This window comes from Telopea speciosissima, chromosome 7, assembly GCF_018873765.1.
Source record: "Telopea speciosissima isolate NSW1024214 ecotype Mountain lineage chromosome 7, Tspe_v1, whole genome shotgun sequence".
NCBI classification, from domain to species: domain Eukaryota; kingdom Viridiplantae; phylum Streptophyta; class Magnoliopsida; order Proteales; family Proteaceae; genus Telopea; species Telopea speciosissima.
Window position 1 is genome coordinate 32,386,409 of NC_057922.1, and position 25,786 is coordinate 32,412,194.

The 25,786-nt window shown below is 38.3% G+C and overlaps 2 protein-coding genes across 2 annotated transcripts; both read left to right on the forward strand.

Moving 5' to 3' along the window:
* Positions 1-4,291: 4,291 nt before the first annotated feature.
* LOC122668461 (putative pentatricopeptide repeat-containing protein At3g23330) lies at positions 4,292-19,713 on the forward strand. The gene is made up of 11 exons (XM_043865024.1): positions 4,292-4,646; positions 4,732-4,847; positions 4,941-5,015; positions 5,255-5,401; positions 5,870-5,968; positions 6,338-6,410; positions 6,876-6,961; positions 14,630-14,713; positions 15,009-15,068; positions 15,429-15,614; positions 17,331-19,713. The coding sequence occupies exons 2-11, from the start codon at positions 4,740-4,742 to the stop codon at positions 19,692-19,694; spliced, it is 3,282 nt and encodes a 1,093-aa protein (XP_043720959.1). The 5' UTR covers positions 4,292-4,646; positions 4,732-4,739; the 3' UTR covers positions 19,695-19,713.
* Positions 19,714-22,924: 3,211 nt separating this feature from the next.
* On the forward strand, positions 22,925-23,939 carry LOC122667220 (CRIB domain-containing protein RIC4-like). Its single transcript, XM_043863466.1, has 3 exons — positions 22,925-23,096; positions 23,202-23,330; positions 23,420-23,939. Exons 1-3 carry the CDS (start codon positions 22,970-22,972, stop codon positions 23,674-23,676), a joined length of 513 nt encoding a protein of 170 aa, XP_043719401.1. The 5' UTR covers positions 22,925-22,969; the 3' UTR covers positions 23,677-23,939.
* Positions 23,940-25,786: the final 1,847 nt, after the last annotated feature.

Below are 25,786 nucleotides of genomic sequence, written 5' to 3' on the forward strand. Positions count from 1 at the left end.
ATCTGGAATAAGTTTGAGCTAGTTGCTCAAAGGGACATATTTTTGTTGTCGGATGAAGCTCTTATGTTGGCTAAGAAATCGGAAAATTCTAATCTCTTTTGTGGGCCTAGAGATCGATTGGGGAGGTAAGAGTTCCCCCTCCCTATTTTGAGTGGGTGCTTACAAGGTCAAAGTATCAAATTCTATTTCATGGGTAGGGGGAATAAATAGTTTAAGTGATTCACACCTCAAGGTAGAGTGTGTAAATATCGGATGCATAGGTTTGTTTAGTCATTCTCTAAACAACTATTTTGTTGGGCGATCAACCAGGTTCTAATTGGACTAATGAATGCCTACTGGAAGAACTCACTTTCCATTTGTTTAGTAGGAGATACCTTTTTGTGGCTTGAAAATTACCTATTGCTAACGGGGAGAGATCTTTCATTGTCCCAGGAAGGAAAGAAGGAAGGAAGGAAGGAAGGACGGAAAGAGTTCCCCTTACAAAGAAATACGGGGAGAAGCCAAAAGGGAGAAAAATAAAACTATGGGAGAAGGTGGGTAATCTACACTCTCACATTGGTTTATTTAAAAACCAATGTGAGAAGGCACAGTATATGCCTTAGGCTTAGAGAGTCTTTTTTCCAAAAATTATACAACCAAACAAAACCACCCTTAAAATTAAGCTAATTACTTCTGAACAACCCAATTGAGCTACCATTGACCAAGATAGTGAAATTACTTGTTATAATTGCAATGGGCAAGGTCGATCATGTTGAAAATGAGGAGCCTAGAGTTCAAAGCACCTCCAGTGGGATAATCATGAAGAACTCAACTGAAACTTCAAAGAGCAAAAATGTGGTAGTGAAACACTACAACATGGGTTTACCAAAAGAAAGAGGGAAATTATCAGCGCCACCCCCTGACATTTGCCTATATTTTAAGGCACACCTATTAACTACCATAATATCAGCATCACCCCCTAGTTTATCAAATTAATTACACACAAACCCCCTACCGTTAGTTAAGAGCCATTTAAGTGATGATGTCAACTATTTAATATTTTTTAAAAGACAATTCTACCCTTCTTAGTAGGCGAAGTACCAAATCTATCCTTTCAATTAAAACACCCACAAACCCTTCTTCTTCCTCCCACTCACCGACAACTTGGAGAATCCACTGCAACCTCTGAAGAAGAGACCTTCAGGCGATAAAGCAGCCCGGCATCAACCGACCACCATCTTCCTCACTCCGGCGAGTACACTAGATGCCCCATTTCCTCTGTTTATTGGTATTTCATGTTCGTTTCTCCCAAGATTTTCTACCTTGGACGCGTGAGACTACTTATATTCTTCATCTGTTAGTGTTGATACGGTTGCCCCTGTTGTCAATCCTTCTTCTCCTGCTGCTCCTGCTGCTTCAATGAGGAAGTTGGGTTAGAAGATTATAACAAAGATAATGACGATGAAGACGAAGACGACGACTTTAAGGAGGATAACATTGAAAGGGATTCTCAAAGATCTGAACCCACTTGCACCGAGATCCCAATAAGTGGTCTGATGGGTTCTTCTTCTTCTTCTTCGGCCCAACCAGTCTCAGTTGGTCAAGCTGGTCCTTTCCAAGGCTTATCATCGTCGACGGTGCCATTACATATGTCGATGAAGAATGGCGCAAGGCCTTCGGCTTCATTTTCTTCTGACTAGACATCCTTTTCTCACCACCGACACGTCGAATTTCAGGGCGATGATGCAGGAGTTCAAGGGAATCCCCACGCCGCCCTTTTCGACGTCGCCGTTCCCTCGAAGTAGGTTCGATCTCTTCAGCAGTACAGCCTCCACCACCATGAGGTCCACTCATTTGGAATCTCCACTGCCGAACTACCTTTTACGCCCATTTACACAGAAGTTTCACCCACCTTCATTTGCTTCTTCTTCCAACATTATTGCCTCTACTAATAACCTCACAGGCATGCAGAACCCGATCTTCACGTTCGATCTTCACGTTCCAATCTCTGCTATAGGCTTCAGGCTCTCCTCCTACTGCACACCTCCAAGGTACCCATTAGCCATTGCACCAGTTTTTGGCACTAAATCTCAAGGGTCGTTAATGGTTCCATCGATGGATTCATCACAGCTTAGAATGGGAACAACAACAGGGGTGGAAGATTTCACGATAGAGAAGGGTTCGGAGAATGTTTCTTCTAGAGGTGAAGGTATGGTAGATTCTTGGATTTGCTCTTCAGATGAGCAAATATTATTAATTTGCAGTAGTAATATTGAAAGAAAAAAAAAAGATTCTGAATCATATAATTTACGAAGAAAAGAGAAGGTTGGGGAGTGATTGAATAAAGATCAAAAGGCAAGGGTCTGTGGAAGAAGAGCCAATATCACCATTGTCAATAATCGATGAAGACGAGTCACAGTCGCTGTGGCAGTTGTCAGGGAGATCAGGCAGTGAGGGAGGGTGCCGGCGGTGGTGGTGCGACCTTACAACAACAACTGGAGTCGGAGTGAACGACAAGAACTTAGGTCCGTTGAAGGAGTGACGATGAAGATTCTAACTGAAAATGGATTAAATTTAAAGACTCTGTTGCACTTTTATGTTTTAGAGTAAAGGGTATTATGGTCAAAGAAATTTCATATGTTAGCACCGTTTAAAAACGGGTGACGATTGATATTATGGTAGTTAATGGATGTGCCTTAAAATATAGGCAAACGTTAGGGGATGACACTGATAATTTTCCCAAAAAAATTACCACAACATGGATTTCAAAGGTGAAAGAAGGTATAAACTGCAACATTATCACAACAAAAAAAAAACAAACAGAAAACAACTACAACGATATATCCTACCATTCCTCAGTTAAACATCAATATATGGTTGTGGTTTATTGTGCACTTGAACCGCATTTGGCGTCTCTAAATGGGCTTTATCCAATCCTTTGAGTTGCTTCTAGGAGCCCCCTTTTTCAAGGGATCTCATGAGTATTGTAACCCCTTTTATGATACAGCAAGGTGAAGAGATTTCTTCGTACCAAAAAAAAAAAAAAAAAAAAACCAACATTTGGCATCGGTTTTCAAAGACCACGACCATATATTATTTTTTGTGGCAGTCCTCGGCAACAACCACCGAGGAGTCCACCCAAAGTGCCTTATATTGGCGCTTTTCTTATTTATAGTGTGCTACATGCTTTACATGCTTTGATAGTGCACTTTATACTTCTGAAGTGATCGAACGAAGTGTTTGATTGATTTTGAGATGTGTAGTATGTATTTCAAGGGAGAGGTTTGGGTATGCCGTTAGCTTTCGATAAACTAGCGACATACACCAATCACAAGATAAGACACAAGAGGGTAAAGGGGTCTTTTCCAAAAGGGGAAGGAGAGAGGAAGACACATGTTGGGCACCTTGGCGGCATGCCCAGCCTTTTTCAAAATCTGAGTAGAGGATAAGGTCTTGAATTGCTTAAAGACTAAACTAACACCTACCTAGGCTCAACACACCATAATTGATGTAAGATGGTTAAGAACAAAACATTCTACATGCATGGCCTCTCTCTATGTCACCATGTTGCTCGAGCCCGAGCTGAGATATCACAGTCCAACCTCATGCTAGTCTACCCTGGGTTGAGCCCTGGGAACCTTGGGTTGGTCCTGTTTTTAAATACCTGACCCAGCCTGACTCGATTGCACCCCTACACATCACAGCTCACAGCTCACAAGCAAGTTGCAGCAACGCATGTGAGTGTATGTTTGGTCCCTAGGGTGTAAAAATGGAGGCTGAACCAAAACCCAAACAATTGAACCGAAAAAAGTGAAACTGATCGGACCAAACTTCTTATCGATTTGGTTGGTTTCAGTCTGAGCTAATAGACTCAATCAGACCAATTGAATGGACCAAAACTAGAAAACAAAAAAAAAAAAACAAAAAAAACAGATAATAATCAATATTTTGTATATTTTTATGGAAAATGGTTGGGCACACTGCTGGTGTACTATACGCTAGCATCCACTGTGTCTATCTCTCTCTTCCCCCTTTGAAATGACCTATCCCCTCCTTTACGATACCACATCCAGCACCCCCATTGGTGCGGCCTGCTAATTTACCGCACACAGGCGGATTGCCTATCCCTCTCCTTTTTCTTATATTAAAAAACCAAGCCAGACCGATATTAGAGCATAAAGAGAAGCCAGTAAGGGATCGAAACCGACTGGATCAGTAGCTATTGGTTCGTTTTGGATTTTATAGTCCGGCTAGTTACCAGTCTGATCTGGTTGAACCAAACTGAACCTACTTTTCCATATTTCATGACTAGAGGAGGGCATTTCCGGTAATTAAACACAGTCCCTGAAAGCAAACCCCATGATCCATGGAGTCCAGAGTCCAGACAAGGTGAATTGAACCTCGGAGCTCTTTACGGAGAAATGGAGAAGAGAGCGTAACTCTGATTACTTGTAGACTCTCTCTCTCTCTCTCTCTCAATCACCTTTTCCTCAGCAAATCCCCAATCTTCAAAGACCCGATCGATCGATATCTCGGAAGAATTCACTCATTCGGCCTTCGTTCGTGGGATCTCATTCCGAAGCCTAAAACTTCCATTATTGTCAGAGATCCGTGCTCTTACTTTTATCTAACGTTTGGATCCATTTATCAAGTATTGACGTTTAAAATTTTTCAATTTTGACCTTTTTTTCTTCTCTTTCCACTGTATATTTGTTATCTAATCGGCTTTGTTTTCGAATTTGATGCGGTAGGGTCAAGCAATGCGTGTTATGGACTCGTGGAGAAGCCCTAGTGCTGGTTTCTCTCGCTGCATTCTTCTCTTTCTCGTTTACTCTGCGCTGCTGGCATCCTACCCTGTTTTTGCTCAGGTTTTTGTTGTAATTGGGGATTGGATCTGTTGTCTTCTGAAACCTGGAAATGATGCATCAGTTGATTTTCATTTTAAAATTTTTGAATTTCAGGGAGTTGAGACTGAGGCCGGAACTGATAAGGACTTGTTCAATGAATCTGGTAAAGCCTTGAGCCGCCGTAGTAAAGTGAGTTGGCCTATCTTCTGCTCTTCTTTTTTGCATGTAGAATTACAAGGTTTTCCCAGTTCATTTCATTTCATTTGTTTTTTTTTTTTTTAATTAATTATAGTTTTCTTATCTTGAAGAATTGATATATTTATTCTTTACCAGAAAAAAGAATTGACATTTATTGAGAATTTTCGTCTCTGGATTAATCTGTGGCATCTTCTTCCGCTTGGTGCTTATTTGCAAATTTGTTGGAACAGATTTTTCTTGACCAACAACTTGGGAACAATGTTGCTGGCGATAAGAATGACCCAGATCTACTTGGTCTTAGTGGAATCTCGGAAACTTCTGGTCTTGGGGTTCTTGATGCGTTCTTTGCGAGTTTGTCAATGATCATCGTTACTGAGGTTAGTGTACTTGGTTATTGTGATTATAACTGTGGGTAGTTTGAAATTTTTGCTCTATTGAGAATGTAGCATGATGATGCCGCAGACCACCAGGGATTGAATAACACCTTTTAATGCATTGATCGCATCTCAGCAAACCATCATATGGTTCACTTATCTAATGACAATTGCATACATTTAATCTATCGGCTTAACTATATCAATTAATGACCCGTTAGGAGTTAGGACCAGATAATTGGCCCGACTTTTGGGCTCCAATCATTGAGGTGGTATACCTTTTGCTAATTCTGGAAAATATCCACTTGCTCATTGAAGTAGGGGAAAAGCTGCTACCATCCTTGGTGGCACGCATACCATGCTACTGTATCTTATAAATACTACTCATTATTAAAATAAAAATCAGATAAATGCTGTTTAACGATGCTAATGTTTTTTTTTTTGTGAATATAACGATGCTAATGTTGCTAGATTGGAGATGAGACATTTATTATAGCTGCACTTATGGCAATGCGACACCCCAAATCAATTGTTCTATCAGGTGCTCTCAGTGCGCTGTATGTGATGACGGTAAGTTATCCGATCGTTTCTTGTTTATGGGAGTTTGGTTCAATTTCCTTTTCCTTCTCCCCCCCCCCCCCCAATTTTTTTCTGCAGCTTTTTTTTTTCCTGTCATAGTCATAGTTATCAAGGCAGCAAGGCGTTGGAGAAGATCCAAAATCAAGGCGGCAAGGCGACCAAGGAGCCTGGACGCCTAGGTGACGCCTTGATAACTATGGTCATGATCATTTTTAGAATTCTAAATACCATTCCATGGTGTTGCTTCTTTTGGATGGTCACTGCACCAGGTCTTATCGATTCTATGGTTCTAGATACATATAAGAGACTACCCATTTGTTTCCTCATTATTAAGCTTAAATTCATTCTGCATGGAATTAGGTTCTTTCCACTGGGCTTGGTAGGATTTTGCCAAATCTGATATCAAGGAAGCATACCAACAGTGCAGCAACAGGTACTTTATTGTTCATAATGTAACTGTGAAGCCTTTGTTTTTTCTTTCCCCATAGGATGGCTTGCTAATATCGCGCTATGTTCTATTTTCTAGGTCGTCTATATTAAAAGGTTTAGTCTATAATTTTCCTTTCGATTTATTTTTCTTTCTCTTCATGGTGAGTAACTCGGTATTGCATGTCCGCAAGTACTTTTGTACACATCATTTATGAAAAACAGACTGTAATATAAAGCATTGCTCGAGTTTCTGGTGGAGCAAATGTGCTAGTGAGACCACATCATTCACAACAAAGCATACAAAGCTTTGTTTATACTTTGTGTCTGTGATAGCACCATTTTTACCTGGTTCTGTTGGCTAGAGTGAATGCTTTCCAAACTTGATTGGGGAATTGGATCATAGGTGGTAGCTGTGTATCTTTGACTTTTTTCCAGGTAAAGTGAAGCTAAACCTTTTATTTTTATGCAGTTCTATATGCATTTTTTGGGCTGCGACTTCTTTACATTGCTTGGAGATCCAATTCAAAGTCATCACAGAAAAAGGAAATGGAAGAAGTATGTCTTTCTTTGTTCATCATCAGTTGCAAATGTCTTTAATACTTTACATCAACTATAATAAAAAAAATTTGCATTCTTCTCCACCCCCCTCTTAGGTTCTAACCTACATAAGGGGCACTCGTTTTTTCTGAAATTTTTGGTTGTTTCATGCAATTCATCATAACCACATTTCAGACTGCAGTCTAAGCTTTTATTTAAATAGGATTAAATGTATTTTATGCTTCTAGCTTTCATTTATTACATATATATGGCCTCTGGACCTTTTGGGTAAACTTTGATGTCAAAATTTGGTGCAACTTCTTGATATAATTTTAATGGGAGAAAGAACGCCACCTGGTCACACATTGCACACCGCTCCTGACCCAGACACAGGGGCATACGAAATGACCGCCGCACCCCTGGTCATTTCTATTTTTCCAGGGGGGTGTGATGGTCATTTCGCGCACCCGTGTCTGGGTGCAGGGGCAGCATGCGCTGCGCGACCGGGTGGCTTTCTCTTTCCCAATTTTTATATCAGCTTATCCTTGCAGTCCTTTCAAATTGTACCTTCCCTGAATTAATTGATTAGTGTATTTGAAAATTATGGCTGAATTGATGATATTCATGGATTCTGTTGTCCCCTCCTGAGGGAAATTACCATGTCCAACGCGTGTCTTGCATTTCATCGGAACTTATTTGTATTTTGTTTTGCTTTCCAGTGTCTCCATAATTAATTGGACGATAACATGCCTAGCAAGCATGCAATTCTTGGGACTTTCAAATATCAAATTCTGTTTTCAAGGCTTGGATATTTCAGTATGAGGGACAGAAAAATCCTTTGCTTCTAGACTAAGGCTCTCTTTGGTATCATTTTTATTTTTGATTTTTGTCTATTTTACAAAAATCATTAATGAAAACCATTTTTGATCAAAAACTAAAAAATGTTTGGTAAACATTAGACATAATAAAATATAAAATGAAGAAACAGATTTGGTATGGTCATGTGTAGAATAGTTTTTTGAAGAAATGGTGGGTGAAGGTTTTTCCTCTTCACCCATCTTCCTTCCTGGAAAACGGAAAGGGATGAGAAAAAGCTCAAATTAATCAAAACAAATTAAATAATTCGTGGGAAAGCAGTAGAAAACACCATATTTATACCCATTTCAGAATGAATGGGGCGGCAGAAATTCTCTCCAGAAATCTGAACTATTCGCCGCTGATCTCTTCTCATGGTTCCCACCACTTTTGGCGTTTTCATCGTTGAAGCAGAAATTCTCACCAAAAAAATGTAGGTTACATATATTAAGGGCCATGCCCTACAAGAGCAGTAGGCTACACATCTTTCTCTCTCATCTCGCCGTCTTCCTCATCTATATCTCTCCCTCATCTATCGGATGAAAGCTATTGCAGGCGGTGAAGTCCACTATCGCAAAAACCGAAACTCCATCTCCCAACATATTCATACAAGATTCATGGTCTCAAGCAGTGGAATCCATTGCTTATGATTCAAGCACTTCACCGCCTCCAGTAGATTTCATCTGCGACAGAAAAAATAGCGGCAAAACCACCTTCTCCCCCCATCTTGTTTACACTTTTTTGCAGAGGTTCTAATTACATCCCCATCTCCATCGCTCAATTTTGAATTTGTTTATCCTTTTCCAGTGCTCTGTTTTCACCGGTTTGATGCTTCTTATCTATCAATGGCAGATTGGATATTTGTTTTTCCCTCGTTGTGTATACTTTTTTATCAAAGTATAATTTGAAGCTTTCTTCAACACATCCCCGCTACTTGGCCGTATTATGTTCAAAATTTGTCTTGTCTGATGGGTACTGAACTTGGATAAATTTTTTCTTTCCCCTCCTCATTCTCCTTGTTCTTTTCCCTGGTCAGTGAAAAAAAATAGCTTATTTATTAATGTTCCCTTATAAGATTAGTTGGAAGATTTATGAGTTTATGTAGGGGACAGAGGAGTTCTAACGTTCAAGAATGAGTAAAAAGTTATCCAGAAAACATGTTTTACAAGGTTGGGTTTGGTATTCACTCACCTTTTTTTTTTTTGATGAATGTATTCACCCACCTGTTGATTGAACGGCACTGTACCTTGATAGTTTGACGCCCCGGTTTTTTACTACCTATTCGTTGTTTCTCAAAAAAAATGGCTGTAGAACTGGTTGCAGCGGTGATGGTGGTGCTGCTGGCGCCGGCAATGGCGGCATTAGCTGCCGTAGCTCCACCTTCGTGGGGCCATTCTTCATCGTTCCAGACTTTTGTTTCACTGCGATCGTGGTCTCCAAAGAAACACCCCATCTTCTCTCTTGATTGGGGAAGAAGAAGAACGGGTTAGAGACTTGTCCTTTGAAAAAATAAAATCAATTTACTATTTTACCCTTCAATTTTGGGGTTTATGAGCACATGCTCATTAAAGTGTCCGCACAAATAGCGAAAAACAGTTTTCAACTAAAAACCATAAATGGCTTTCAATCTATTTTTTATTTTTGATTTTTTTCAATCTTTTATAAATAGAAACAGGCTCCATAAACGATACCAAACACAACCAAAAACGTTTTTTAAGGCAAAAATAAAAAATAAAAACTATACCAAAGATGGCCGAATGTCTGTCTTTTTTGTTTTTGTATGATGCTTCAAAATGTGTGGGAAAGATAGATAGCATGCAACATATTGTTTTTCAGTTTTGATCATGTCTACTTGTTGCTTGGAAAATAATGCTGGGTTATCGTGATTTAGGCCATTTTGTTTCCCTAGCATTTGTTTCCAATGAAATACAAATAGTTTCTTAAATTGGTGACAAAAAATAAATTTAGAATTATTTTAGTATGGGATTATTTGCATATTTAGCGTGTACGTTATAAATCTAGATCTTCATAACTAGATTGCTTGGAAGTTGTGTACGAATTTGACCACATTTTCCTATTTCTGTTCCCAGATGTGGTCTCGTTTGCAACATGCTTGGAAGATTTGGAAATAGACTTAGTGTGGGAAAGATTGGGGGAGGACAATAAGTATCATTTGGTTGCTTAGTGTTGGATATGCACTTTTAAAGGCAAAAGGAGTCTAGGGATAGTTCCCTTTGACTTGATTCAGCAAATTACTATAAGGAAAGTGATTGTTGAGATTTAGCAGTAAACAATAAAACAATGTTGGTGTACTAATAGTTATTAAATACCTGTAGTGTGGGGCTATAGAGAGGTTTTATGAAATTCTGTCATGATTTTCTTATAGGCATCAGTTTCAAGGAATCAAAATTGTGTTAAAGTGAGACCTTGGAGCTTAAGTGGTGCTGCCTAAAAATTTCTAGATCTGTCCATATCAATTGAACCTTGAGTGCATGCTGTTCATGGAGATAGGAGCCTAAATCAAGATTCTGAACCTTGGTAGTGGTATAAAATCCTAATGATAGTTTGGACTATAACTTTGAATTATTAATTCTGCAGGCAAATTTTATCTTAATTCCTATTGAAACTGAAAGATTTGTGCCCAAACTTACCCAGATATTTTGATTTTAAGGAATAAAGTGAGCGAGCTTTGGCACAACAGTTAAGTTGTGGTATTGCAACCTGTTGGTTGCAGGTTCAAAACTTGGAAACAGCCTCTCCTGCGAAGTAGGAGGTAAGGCTGCGTACATTTGCCCCTCCCAGACCGTGCAGTAGCAGGAGCCTCATGCACTGCATAGAACTAAAACTCGCGAGATCTCGGTTTTCAAGATCTCGAGACGAGATCTCATGCGATACGAAGAGTACCCCAACTCGAGCGAGATCTCGACCCAAACTCCTTTATATGAGTGCCAGATCTCAAGATCTCGGTGAGATCTCGGTGGGGGGTCTTGGTATATAGACACCTATCTATGCAAACCTTGGTATACAAACACTTATTTTGTATTTGTATTTCAATTATGTAAGATATTTTTCATAAATAAGCAAATACCCCCTATTTGAATCCAATAAAAATAGTTAAAAAATCAAATTCTAAAAGAAAAAAAGTCAACCCTCCAATTCACGAACAAAAATTGGATTTTTGACTGTAGGTGCAATTTTCAACTTTCTAATGCTGGGGTTTTTCTCAAATCTAAAAATTTCATAAATCTTAATATGGTAAAACATTGCTAAAAACCAAAAGTGTGGTAAAATATTCATTTGTTTTGAAAGCTTTCCAACAAATCCAAGATTACTTAAATCTAATTTATATTGAAGGAGTTATGTACCGGTCAAACTTAATTTGGTGTGCACGAACACTGTCAAAATCGCTCTGAATGAAAATATTTTTTTGGACATCAAAACAAATGAATATTTTACCGCACTTTTGGTTTTTAGCAACTTTTTACCATATTAAGATTAATGGAATTTTTAGATTTGAGAAAAATCCTAGCATTAGAAAGTTGAAAATTGCATCTACCGTCGAAAATCCAGTTTTTGTTCTTGAACTGGAGGGTTGACTTTTTTTCCTTTTGGAATTTTATTTTTTAACTATTTTATTGGATTCAAATAGGGGGGGTATTTGCTTATTTATGAATAATATCTTAAGTAATTAAATGATATTAGGCATAAATAAGTGCTTGTCCTGTGTCTATCCTAGTTTCTGGCGTAAGTGTCTGTCCTGGTTTCCCACTAAGTGAAACTCCTATTTGGACTTTGTTTTTGCAAAATCTGATTGTGTCATTGTGTTTGAATGGCCTAAAATAGGCTGAATACCAAGTTTCAGACCTAAACTAGGTCTAAAACCCACTGAAAACCTTCGAGTTGGAAAAAAAAAAAACCAACTTGACCCGCGAGATCTCGAGTCAACTTGGTTTTTTCCTAGGTCAAACCCTGGTCGAGTTCCGAGTTTTAGTTTCTTGATGCACTGGGATGCTCTTTTTTTTTTAAAAGTGATTTCCAAATCTCAATGAATGTGAAATGGGTTTACTAGCTGAGCTGTTCACTCTCCTGCATTTGTTGTGTATCTACCCTTGAAGAGAGCAGTAGGGTTTGGACATTGGAGGCAAATTGTTTGTTTTATGTTTGATCCTTCTGTGCTCCTTACTGGTGTCTGAGGAGGTCTAATTCATGTGTATATCTATTGGATGATGAAGTACCTCATTATTTCATGTTCTTATTCATCTTATCATTGCAAATTGTTCTAATATTCTGACCATTGTCCAAGGAAAGATTTTCCTGCTTATTTCTATATTCTTTTCAATGAACCAAGGCTGAAGGTTGAATAGTCAATCACTAGGGGCTTTGTTGGTTGGCTTTTGTATTCTTTGAAAATAACCCTGGAAAGTGTATTCGTCTATTCTATTGACAAACATCTTTTGAAAATTTCATAGGTAAAGTATGTATTGTACTAGATCTTATAAAGGGCATGTAATCCTTTAATCACTTTTGCAATTGTGGGTTTTAGGAAGGAATATTCTACTTTTGCTTTTTTAGTATAGACATCTCTTTGGAGAAGTTAATAATTCGGCGAATAGCCATTTGTTAATTGAGATCTTCTCTTTAGGAGTTAAAGAATACAAAGGTGGCTAACTAACATTGAAACTGGCAAGTTATCCTATGGGATGCTACCTGATATATGTTGTACAATGATGGGGTATTTGATGTAGATCCAAGACCCCAACAACACTACACTCGTAGGATGAAGAAAAACCAGCACCCAGCCAGCCCCTAGGCCCCGTAGGGCCAGCCTTAAAGTCTCATCGAGCCCAGCACCTTGAAGCCACTTGTGGCTTATGGTTTAGGCCCAATTAATGGGCCAGGTCTGGGCCCATTAAGGCCATTTATTATGCATTGCGTAGGAAGTCTTTAGTTGAATCTTTTAAGTATTTGTTTCTACTTTTATTATTAATTATTTTAATAATAGTTGTTGCTGTTAGAATACCACATATTAGTTACTATTTTGTAATTTCTAGGATACTTCTATTTCTGTAACAGTAACTTCATCTATTAATAAAAAAAGAGGGCAGCAATAGAGCCCCCGATTTTTGATAATTCTATTGTGTTGCTATGGCTACGATATCTGTGTGAAGAAGCAGTGCTGTGAAAGGCAGTGAACAGGCTGGCGGGAAGCTAGTGAAGCTTTGGTGGGAAATCCAAGTTGTATCTCTTTGTTCTTCCCTTTTGCTTTCCTCTTGCCCACAGTATCCACAAGCTCTTCCATCTTTATTCCAATTTCCTTACTGTTGTTACCTTGCTGTTCTTCTGGGATTCATCAAGTATTCGACTGTTGATGATGAGATTTAACAGCTGTTAAAGATTCCTTGATTTTCAGTAGTTAAACAAGGCCTGAGACACCTCAGTTGCTGGTTGTTTTTATGCTGTTTGGGGATATTGGTTTGCTAACATCCGACCTTCAGTTCTGGTCCTTGGTTTAGAAGGTTATTCACTGCTCTCAAAGGTACTTTGGACTGGAGTCTGGAGACATTCTGTCTGGTGGATTTATGGCTACTGTTGGTTTCAAAAATTGAATCTAAGTTACTAATTTTGTGTACTGTTGATTTGGAGTTCTAGCCATCTGCTTGGTTTGATTTTTAAATATGATAAATTACTCATGGAGTGCTGATTGTGATCATATTTTCATGTTATACTGCCATGTGGATGCTGAGATAGTATTGTTTCCAAATCTGAAGACTAGTTTCTATTTTATTACTCTGTTAATAAATGGTTATCCGACCGTTGTATCATCTTGTTTTGGGGGATTGATGTACTGTTGTTTACCTTCAACTGGACTGAATTTGGGGCTATTCATTTTTTTGGTAGTGTAATTTGGAGCTATTCTAAACCCCTAGATTGGGGGTTATATGTGGTGATAGCTTGCTGGTCGTGAGTCGCAAGTTTCTGTTATGGGTGGGATATTAAACTTAGTTGTTGGGTAATTATCCCTTTCTTATTATTTAAAGCCGTATGTATGTCTGTTTTAATTTTCACAAAACCAAGATCCTGTCGGCATTGTTGGGTCACTCAGAGATGGCTCAAACGTTTTTTGCTTGGGCCTCACTTGGGGTGGGTGGTTCAGTCACAGATGAGCTGACTGTCCTTATTTTTGGATTTAGGGCATTACATCATCTTGGATATCAGCATGTGATGGTAGAGGTAGAGTTGGTGCAAATAAGGTGGGCATAGCGAAGAATGTATCTCACTAGATTTGAGCAGCAGAGCCTTGGCTTTCAGGAGGGATATTTTATTCATGTCTGGCCTATGTCCAATGTGGATGAGGAATTGGTAGACAGTCTTTGCATTTTGAGGGGGACATCCTATTCTATGAGCACTTGATGTGGTTGTTTTGTTCCCTCTTCTGTACCTTAGAACCTTTTATACTAATCGGCTACTCTGGAAAGATTGATGTGAGGAATCAAAGCATGGAAGTCTTGACGTACCCCATTAATTGTCATAACATGTAAAAGCTTGCTTTTATTTTTATTCTTTATTTTTGGTTGGGGGGGGGGGGTTGGGGAAGGGGGAGGGGTGGATGGCTTGCACAATTGTTACCTTGTAAATAATTGAAACACGACAAGGTCTTAGATATGCATAGCAAATTGTTGCAACACATCCATGTTATGGTATATCTACAATATCAATCTGCCATATATTACAATAAATTTTGTTTTCTAGTTTGCAAGGAGGCAGTACATTGTGTCTTGCTTGGAAATATTTCATATTTTGTATGAATATCCTGTTATTATATTTATGCAGGTAGAAGAGAAACTCGAGGCAGGGCAAGGGAAAACAACAATTCGCCGTTTTTTTTCTAGATTTTGCACGCCAATCTTTTTGGAGGTATTTCTTGCTTTTGGCGACTCTACTTACAAATCTTGATTCATGAATTTGAAAGTCAAGCCCTACCTACTAAAAGATGGGGTGGGGAGGGAAGTGAAGTTGTGCCTTGTTTTTTTTTTTTTTTTTTTTTGATGAAAGTGCCTTGTTAGCACATATAAACTACATTTTACATTATATTATAAAATGACATTTTGTAGCCTCTGATTGTTATTCTCCCTGATATTTGTCTTATGGTGTGCATCTGGAAATTTATAATGATTCCCAAAGTATTGCTCACATTTTTTTTTTGCTGCAGTCATTTATTCTAACGTTTCTGGCAGAGTGGGGTGACCGTAGCCAGATAGCAACAATAGCTGTAAGCTGGTTTCTACACTTGGCTGAATGTATCTTGTCATTTATGATTTAAACTGGTTCTGTCTCGATTTGGACTCAAGCTGCATATCTATGTTATGTAACTGTTAATGATTTTTCCACACAACTGTTAGTAACATGGAAGGGGCTTATGACTTTCATATCTTATATACTGGCATCATTAATTGCAAATTCCAATTAACTTCATTTTTTTTGCGACAAATGAACTTATATCTGACCGTAGTGCATCATAGTTCATTGATTGAATCTCTCTCCATGTGAATGAACTTGGCTGCATAGACGCAAACGAAGTTGCATCTGGTTTCTATTTTAAATTATCAGTGGAAACTTTTTGCTGCTGCAGTTGGCAACCCACAAAAATGCTTTTGGAGTCGCTGTAGGAGCATCTATAGGGCATACGATCTGCACGTCAATTGCAGTTGTAGGGGGAAGCATGCTGGCATCTAAGATATCACAACGCACAGTCGCTACAATTGGGGGCCTACTGTTTCTTGGCTTTTCCATATCCTCATACTTCTACCCTCCACTATAAACTATGATTTTGTAAATTTAACCCCAAGATACTGATTAGTTGACACTAGATTTTGGGCTTATTTTTTTGTACATTATTAGCACAGGAAGGAAAAGGGCCAAAAAAATAAAAGGAAAATTTTTGTATATGGGATTGCTTTCCATATTGGCTCATTCTTTTTCTATTTTGATATGCATTCTACCTCAAGCATATTGGAGGTTTATTGTACTAAGCTTTAGATGAGGGAAGGAGATAGAATGCCAAGTAGTTCGACCATATTGAAGGTTTTATTGTACTGTTCTGAAATTTTAGTCTTTAAGCAATGCGACATAACTAAGCCCCCCCCCCCCCCCTCTCTCTCTCTCTCTCTCTCTCTCTCCTCTCCTCGGGTTTTAAAAAACAGCAATGAACCCAAAACAAATCACAAATCGCAATACAATCTAATGCCCAAAGGAGGAAACTATGAACCCAATAATAAGAACCCCAGCTTTGAGGATTAAACATATGAAAATAGAAATTTCAGGAGTTTTATAATGCAGTTGAAATCAATGTTCCCTTCTTCCACCCTTGTAAAGAAATTGATTGTAGAATATAAAGTACACTTGATGGATGCCTTGGTTCTGCCATTTGGAGGGGTTGGGATGGCTGTTAATTAATGCAACCATTGGATAGATTGAGCATCATTTGAATTATCCATTTGTCAATTTTTGTGGTCAATTTTTATTGTATGATTCATTATCTTGTGGATTTTTCTTCCATTAAATTTCAACCATCAAACTAGCAGGGCCTAATTGTCCCATTGCTTTTGTTTATTCTTTGGCGAATTGAATTTTGCCATGCCAACCTATGGAATAGATGGGGGATTCATGTGGATTGGGCTATTTAGGAAATTTAAAGTCAAACTCAATCATATGGGCACTACATACATGGTTCGAAGAATCAGGAATTGGAGCAGTGAATCGCCCGATTTGAATTGGAATCGGCAGATATCAATCCCGATTCCTGCCAATCATAATCGCTTGCCCCTGAATTGGAATTGGGTCGATCGATTTCAAGTAATTTTCTTCATCTTCTCAATTGGATTGGACCAATTAAGGACATTGACCGATTCGATCACTGATTCCGCTTTTAAAAACCCTGATTGCATATGGATTATTTTCCTTTGTCAGCCAAATTTGATGAAAATTGAACTGTTTGATTATGTCACATGCAAGAAGGTTAATATTTAGCACATGAATTACAAAAAGATGATGTGAGTAATTTATCCATGAATTTTGAGAGTTGTCGCATGGAAATAGAAGCTCCCAAAACAGCAGTGTAGAAAAACCTCTTTAAACAACCTAATTATCTATCAAACTTGAATTAAAACAAAGTTATGGTTTATGAATGGGAAAAAGAACGCTAGCCGATCGCTGGGCGTGTGTGTACCTATGCCCAGACATACAGCCCAGTGCAAAAAGACTGGCGCATCCACTGGAAAGACGAAAAGGACCAGGGGTGCGCTGGGCTGTGTCTGAGCGTAGGTACCCGCTGACTGCTGAGGCACAGCATCGGTTGGCATTCTTTATAAATTTACCAACATGTTCATCTGTTACATGATGTAATGACTTCTGCCATGTTTATCATGATAAGACGATTGAATCCAATGTTTAATGCCCGCTTAGCCTAACAATGTTGACTCAGATCAGTTCGAAATTTGCAGTTTACCGACACCAACGGGTACAACGCGCGTAGCGCCGAAGACGTATGCCACCATCACCGATTACGCATTTCGCTGCTAACGGAATTATAAAATTCCCTCGCTTTATCCTTTGCCTCTTTACCAGTTCTCAACCAACAGAATTAATCTTTGCTTCTATTACTACCAGAAACTTCTTGGAGGTAGCTCAACGCAATAGCCATCTTATCCATTCTTTCTCTTGCACTGAACATCAGCACCGGGTCCCTTTTAATTCCATTAGCAATCTGCCAATTACAAAGGAAGTCGAGCCTCTCCATGCTCAAGCTGTCAAGAACGGTTCCGCCCAACATGGGCAAGTGGGTAATCATCTCTTGAATTTATATGTTAAATGTTCCAATTTGGATCAAGCCCAGAAGCTGTTCGACGAAATTTCCAATCGAGATGTCCGAACATGGACACTTCTGATCACGGGTTTTGCTCAACGGGGTCTTGCTAAACTGGGGCTTGATCTCTTCTCTCAGATGCAATATGATGGGGTTTGCCCGAATTGTTTCACTTTGACTAGTGTTTTGAAGTGTTGCTCGTGTCTTAATGACCTTCAGAAGGGTAAGGAAATCCATGGATGGGTACTGCGGAAGAGGGTCGGATTCGATGTTGTTTTGGAGAATGCTATGATTGATCATTATATCAAATATGGGAACTTTGATTATGCAAGAATAATCTTTGAATCGATGACCAAGAGGGATACAGTTTCATGGAATATAATGATTGGTGCATATCTGCATTTTGGGGATGTAGATAAATCACTTGAGTTATTTAGACAATTGCCAGTTAAAGATGTTGCTACTTGGAATACGATCATAGCTGGGCTGATGCAAAATGGATCCAACATGAAGGCCCTGGAGCTTCTCTATCAGATGGGAGAAATTGGACTTCAGTTTAAGAATATCACTTTCTCCATAGCTTTAGCGATATTTTCTTCTTTATCTCTGTTGGAATTAGGAAGACAGACACATGGCAAAGTACTGAGAGTTGGACTTCAGAGTGATGGGTTTATAAGGAATTCACTTATTAATATGTACTGCAAATGTGGGGAAATGGAGAAGGCACTGGCTATCTCAAAAGAAACGCCTCAGGCTACCCATGGCATGCAAAGCTCCAATATTTCTTATGATGCTTCAGTGTCAAACAGTGTTTTGTGGAGTTCAATAGTGTCTGGATATGTTCAAAATTGCAGGGTTGAAGATGCTCTCAAGCTCTTCAGAGAGATGGTACATGAAGGGGTTGAGATGGATCAATTCATTCTCACAAGCATTGCTTCGGCATGTGCTAATGCTGGAATTCTAGAGCAAGGATTGCAGATTCATGCCCTAATTGAGAAAAGTGGACACAAGTTTGATGCTTTCTTGGGGTCTGCAATCATCGACATGTATGCAAAATGTGGAAGCCTGGATGATGCTCGATCAATTTTCCTTCAAACAGATAATCGAAATACAGTGTTATGGACTTCAATGATATCTGGTTGTGCTTTACATGGGCAAGGGAGGGAATCCATCCATCTTTTTGAACTGATGTTGAAGGAGGGAGTTGGGCCAAATGAGGTAAGTTTTGTAGGGGTTTTATCTGGGTGTAGCCATGCAGGGCTTGTTGAAGAGGGCCATGCATATTTTAGGTCGATGCAAGAGGACTTTGGCATTGTTCCTGCGGTTGAACATTTCACTTGTATGGTTGATCTTCTTGGTCGAGCAGGTCATCTTCATGAGGCAGAGGAGTTTATTCACAGCAATGGGATCTCCCGTATCTCTTCTGTGTGGAAAGCACTCTTATCTGCTTGCCGACTTCACAAAAAAATTGTGATGGGGAAGTGGGTGTCTGACCAACTTCTTGAGCTTGAACCCTTCAGTGCAGGACCATATGTTCTGTTGTCAAATATTTGTGCAAACTCCCATAGGTGGGAAGAAGTAGCAGAAGCTAGGAGTATGATGGAACAGAGAGGCATCAAAAAGAACCCTGGGCAATCTTGGATCCAACTGAAAAATCAACTCCATACATTTTTCATGGGAGATAGGTCTCACCCACAAGTGACAGAGATATACTCTTACTTGGAGAGGCTAATCAGTAGATTGAAGGAGATTGGATACTCAATTGATACGGACCTGGTAATGCATGATGTGGAGGAAGAGCAAAGAGAAATTCTTCTTGGCTTTCACAGTGAGAAACTTGCAGTAACTTATGCTCTCATGAGCACTCCTTCTGGATCACTTATTCGGGTTATGAAGAACCTTCGTATTTGTACTGATTGCCATGCCTTCATCAAGTATACTTCGCAGGTTATGGGTAGGGAGATAGTTGTGAGGGACCCATACCGGTTTCATCATTTTAAGGATGGACAGTGTTCATGTGGAGATTACTGGTAAGCAAAGATAGATCATGTGAGTACTGTGATTCATTTTGTTCTAATTTATGAGCCATTAGGGAGATGGTCAGTACTCCAGATTAATTAGTTGGTTTTCTGCACTTCTGCATGTGCGTCACCCACCAAATATATAGCAGCTTAGATGGCAAAACAAACATGCGGCGCCATGTTTTTTGCCACACAACCTTCTCATATGGCAAGTTTTGGCCCAATTACGCCTACAATTATTGCAAATGAAAACATATTTCTTTGATTTTTCATGGAAAAGAAAATTAGATATTTACAGGTCAAATGCTGTAATTATTAGGGAAGAGTTCCATAACTGGTAAGTGTCATTTATCTGATGGAAAGTTTAGGTCAGCTTCTTCGACCCCCTAGATGAATGAAAGAGAGGGATTGCCATGTTGCAAAGGCATACCCATCTCAAACAGATTTTTCAATATTAAGCTCAACAGTCACATTTAACCTCTCTCTGGTGGTTGTTAATCTCTGGAACATATACGTCAGTCATCATTTAATCATTTTCAACTTGTCCTTAGTTCATGAATGTATCATTGTCTGATAATTAGCTTGAGTGAAAACGCATTTTCCGCGTAGTGCCACATCCTCTCCCCTGGAGTATCAGAGAGAAGCATTTGGGTTTCCATTTTGTTTCAATTTTGTTTTTCTTTGTTGTTTTTTTTTTTATTTTCTCTGTTGAATTTATTCTGTATGTCTTTCTACATTTCCTTGTGCTTTTTTGCACATGTCTGTCTATGTGGAATCATATTACTGTGTTGGCTCATGTAATTACATGCTTAATAGACTAGTACAACACACCTGAGAACCATTTGACAGGTTTCTATGTGGGTTATTGTGAGAACTGAATAAACAGCCAACAATCTCCCCCTCCATGGAGGAGCACCGACTTCATCCTCAAAAGCACACCAGAAGAACTCATTCTTAAAAGTTAGCCGTTAAGGAGAGGGTGTCCAAGTACCTATAAATCTCCACATCGGGCTACTCACATCCGATTTAGGATTTTTACTTCCACCTTCCGCGTGGAACCCCAACACACAGTATCGATTCTCATGTACTATGGCCAAGATTTTATTTCTACAGTTTTCCTCACATTTATCCATTTTTCCTTGTTCTTGTTTCTTGGTAGCTCAACTTTTTGTAGGATTTATCCTAATAACCAAGTAGAGTTGTCTGATCCAATTTATTCATCAGCTGTTCAATTTAAAGATTATTAATAAACTCGGTTTGGATCAGGTTAATAGATTCCCTAAAACCCACGTGAACTATGTTTTAGAGGAGTAAGTTGGCAAAGATGAGAGATCTGAAATTTTAAAAGGCTTCGCCAGGATTTTTTAAATATGGTATGAGACCTCTGAGTAGTAAAATTTCCTTTTCTCCTTTAAAAAGGTTGTGTTAATACAAAGAGATTTTGATTTGAATTAGCGATTAATTTGAGTGATCCTCAAGTTGAGATAACCAAGGTTTGTTGGCTTGCGTCACTTGACCTTAGTTAGCAAGTTCGGGAATGGCAATTGAACAGGAACGGATACGGTCGGTAATTAAATGGGCTAGATGGTAATAATATTTTTTAAAAATCCGACGTAATAAAACGTATATGACAATAATACGATACGTGTGTAATACAACTGCTTTATAAGCAAAAATACGGACATATATTCACTATGTAATAGACATGCACCACCTAATAAACAAAATAATAGTATATAGACTGAGTCGTAAAATTAATTATGGGAACCTTATAACAAGGGCGTACCCAGTGCAAGAGGTTCCCACCACTATTGGGTTTGGGGAGGGTGATAGTGTACGCAATTTTACCCCTATTTTCAGAGAGAAACTGTTTTCAGACTCGAACCCATGACCACTTGGTCAAAATGCAGCAATATTTACCATTGCACCAAGGCCCACCCTCAATTATGGGAACCTTATGCTTAGACATATTTTTATTGGAGACCCATTAATCTTTAGCTTTAATCAGCTGTGAAAATTTTTAACTTAATTGGAATAGACTATGTGGACTTGGATTCTGCTATGAAATGATTGAAAAATGATAAACTCATCCTTTCCCATGGAAAGTATTCTAACTCATATGATGTTCCCCTTAAAGGATACTCTACACTCTACAATCATCCCTCCCCACCCAAGTTACTATCAAAAGACAATGATTTGGATTTGAACTGAGATTAAATTTTGAGTGATTATTAAGTATGGCTATCCAAAATTGGCTTGAGTCACACAAATGAGTTTATGGGAAATTAATTTATTAAACTTGTGTAATTGAAGGTTTTATCATACAATAATTGATGCAAACTCAAGCTTTGTAATTTCAAGAGGACAATCACATCACAATTCTTCTGTCCTAATTGGCTACTACCCAATTCATGTTCTTTGAAGGTTTTATAATATAAGTTGGTAATTAGGACCACCACCATGTGTGTCTGGTGAGATGGAGACATGTGCATGTCCACTCCCCCAAGACAATCAAATCTAACTTGAAAGGAAATATAAATTTTTTTTTTAAAAAAAAAAGTGAAAAACCAAATTACTTGTAAAGTACACAGAAAAAATTAAATACCTCTGCATGTACTAAATCTGTTAATTTGCATCAGAAGATGAAAACAATATTCTCAGTCTCTATCCATGCTTAACTATCTTATCTTATACTTGGAAACCAAGAAATACTCAAATCTATCTCCAATGGAGAGAATTAATTGTGAACCAATACATGAAATCCCTTGTGAATTACTCTAAGGTCCATATTGAATTTCTCTTTTGAGAAGGAGTCTACATTAAGTTTAAAAAATAAAAATACAAAAATGGGTTGGCTTATTCTGCAAGAGTGGCAGGTAAGCTGAAGAACTCACATCTCATAAGATAATTGAGAAGAGGAGCTTCTAATTAAATAGAGAAAGCATTCGTGGGCTCAATCTCATCACCTATTAAATGGACTTGTAATCAGCAAAAAGGAGTTTTAATTGCACTGTTTAACCATAACAGCTTCAACCCACTCCATCATAAGAGAATTCTCTCTCTCCCTCTCTCTCTCTCTCTCTCTCACCAAACTTGGGTGGATCCAACCTTTTCATATGTAAAATCATTCTAACTTGGTAATAAAGCCAACAACAACATCCAATATAATAAACCATTTTGAGCTCACATTGTTCCCTAATCCACCACATCTCTTCCTCTTTCTTTTGTTCCTTCTCTTTTCTATTTCTTGTTCCCTGTTCTGTTCTGTTCTGTTCTGTTCATGAAGTGATGAGAAACCAAATGGAAAGGCTTGTTGTTCTTCCCTTCTCCATTGGCTGTGTCTCTGAATCAAGTGTTGCTATAGGCTCTAACTACCCCAAGAAATCAAAACAAGAAGCTATTCCATCTGTAACAAGTATGTACTCTCTTTCTCTCTCTCTCTCTCTTGGTCTCTCTCAATGTGTGTCCTACTTCCTGTCTTATGGGATTATTAAGTCTTGTACTTTGCATCATTCTGAAGGAGGACATGTAGAAGGGGAGAGCATATCAGGTGAAAAAATGAAGAACTTGTTGACTCTTCCAAAGCCTAACATCTCAGCTGGGTTACAGAGGTTGTTAAAGAGCTTCAAGAGCTTCTCTCATATATTTGGTAAGTGGGTTTATCAAGTGATGCTTGATTCCCCATGATTGATTTCTTCTTGCTGTTCTTTGAATTTTCTCTTTGGTTTTTGATGATAGTGTACAAAGATGAGGCTGAAGAGATGGAGATTGGCTTTCCTACAGATGTGAAGCATGTTACCCACATAGGATGGGATGGTTCTGGTGCAACTACCAACCCCTTGAAGGGATGGGATAACCTTAAAGCTCCTGAAATGGTTTCCCTTCCTAATATCTCTCTAAGGCAATTTGAGCTGGCCATGGCTGCACAGGCTGATAATGCACCACCACCTCTTGTCATTAATTCTTCTTCTTCTTCATCTTCTAAAGTTTCTTAAATTAAATGATTACTTAATAATGGTGATCATATAGTGATTATAATGATGATGATGATGTTGTTGTTAATGTTGTTGGGGTTGTATCAGGAAATGTATAAAGTGTGGGAAATCATTTTTGATAAATTGAAAACTTCTTCTCTACTCCTTAATGCTTCTTAATTTGCTCATTCCTAACTTTTAGAAACTTCCATAAACAATGACAAAGACTTTACAACCTCAGCTCTTCAACGCCCTTTAATTTATGTGGCATGACATGTCAAGTATTAAAAAACATCTCTTGTCTACCTTTTTTTTTTTTTTTTTGGTGCACCTTTCTTATTAACTAAGGATGGTCCAAGCAGTGGACCACTTTTGGATTTTTTCTATTTTTATGGGGTTACTTCTCATCAGTTGCTGATCATAGGCATTCAATAAATGAACTATTTAATGGACCCTCACTTTCATTCAATAATTGGTCCAACCCAAGTGGTCTTTTATGACTTAGAATTCCCCCCAATGATCATATCATCTTAATCATCTTTGAAGAAGATCGATCTCGAGCATCCTTTTGCATTATTGAAATGGTTGTGGGATGGGAGGAAGAAAAAAAAAGGCCTTTCGGGTATTCCTGTAATGTTGTGTTACACTTAAGGGTTTACTTGTAATTTTTCTTCTATTATAAATATAGGGAAGCAATTTTCTGTTCGGGAGTGTGACCTACACCAACACTCCCATGTGTCTATCACTCTCCTCAAAACAAGGGGGCAGAGATGTCTTTTCATATGGGGAGGAGAAAGATAGACTCATGGGAGTACTGGCGTAGGCCGCACTCTTTGACAGAGTTCTCTTTCCCATAAATATATCGTGGTTGTGCTCCTAAGGGACGCAAACAATTATTCCCCAAATCAGTTCCATCAGGGTATCATTTGAATTTGTTAAGATTGCAACACTTGAATGGGTTGAATCATGCCAAATGGACGTGCTACTTAAAATTGTAGAAACCCCCTATTAGTGCAATAGGGTTTACTTGCCTATCAACCTCTAAGATAAAACAATCCTTATGTGAGGTTATCTAGTAGTGATGCACTCACTTACTAGGCCCACCAAGAATTGTACTCAATTGAACATAAATAATAAAGAGACAGAGACAGAGAAAAATAAAGATGGGATTGTCTTTCAAGTTGTTATAGAAATAGGCTAAACCTCTTCTCTATATATAGAAGAGGAAGAGACACCACCAAAGGTTGTCTCCAAGAGACATGCCCAAATACAAGTCTTTTTCCACAAAGCATGTTTGTTGATCATTCAAACATATCTTCCAACAGTCACACATATCGATCATTTTAGGTGTCTATTAGGAAAAGACATAACACTCTAATATTTATAATCATTTATTTTAAACCATTAAAATTCAAACATAGCAACATAAGGTGATGGGGAAAATACAGTTATTAGGTCGAGACCATAGAAAGTACAGAGTTGTAGCAGAAACAGACAATACATAATTTAAGTCAAGTGTAAAAAAGTCATTAGCCTAAACAAAAGGTCTGAAAAGCTCAAAAACTGAAGTAGACTAGTGAAACTCTGTGCCCAAGCCTAAAGGCCCACTGCAAACCAAATATATTTGGAAAAAATACATGAAAAAAATAAGTGTCATACATTTTCATTTACGACCCCTTTTTATTTTTTATTATTATTTTTTATTTTTTATTATTTTTTGGGGTGTGTGTGGAGGGGGAGAATTCTGATCATTTGATTTCTTCAAATTTTTATCTGAAGTATAAAACCTCTATGGATGTAGAGATTACACTTACAGTTACGTTTAATTCTGTTAAGTCATGCAAAAAAATAAAATTTAATACCCACCTGTTTAGATTGAAATAATCAAACCTTATTAGTCAAGTTAACCAATTGATTAAGGCTCTATCACTAGGATTATAGCTCTTTTATACTGATCTCTGCCATACCAATCCAAACGTGTTCTGTGGGTACTAAAATTTTGGCTTCTTTATATATAAAATTACAAGATTACTTAAACAGTAAGTATTGTTGACTACAACTTGAGCTTGGTAACAAGTCGTCTTCATAATCATAACCCCTATTCAAAGGACAGTCCCCACTTGCAACCTTT

Excerpts from the sequence above, each read along its gene's own strand:
- LOC122668461 (XM_043865024.1), top strand. The coding sequence starts at position 4,740 with ATGCGTGTTATGGACTCGTGGAGAAGCCCTAGTGCTGGTTTCTCTCGC. Across the intron at positions 4,848-4,940 it reads CCTACCCTGTTTTTGCTCAG|GGAGTTGAGACTGAGGCCGG; the intron begins GTTTTTGTTGTA and ends TTTGAATTTCAG. Across the intron at positions 15,069-15,428 it reads GCCAGATAGCAACAATAGCT|TTGGCAACCCACAAAAATGC; the intron begins GTAAGCTGGTTT and ends TTGCTGCTGCAG.
- LOC122667220 (XM_043863466.1), top strand. The coding sequence starts at position 22,970 with ATGAGAAACCAAATGGAAAGGCTTGTTGTTCTTCCCTTCTCCATTGGC. Across the intron at positions 23,097-23,201 it reads AGCTATTCCATCTGTAACAA|GAGGACATGTAGAAGGGGAG; the intron begins GTATGTACTCTC and ends ATCATTCTGAAG. Across the intron at positions 23,331-23,419 it reads GAGCTTCTCTCATATATTTG|TGTACAAAGATGAGGCTGAA; the intron begins GTAAGTGGGTTT and ends TTTTGATGATAG.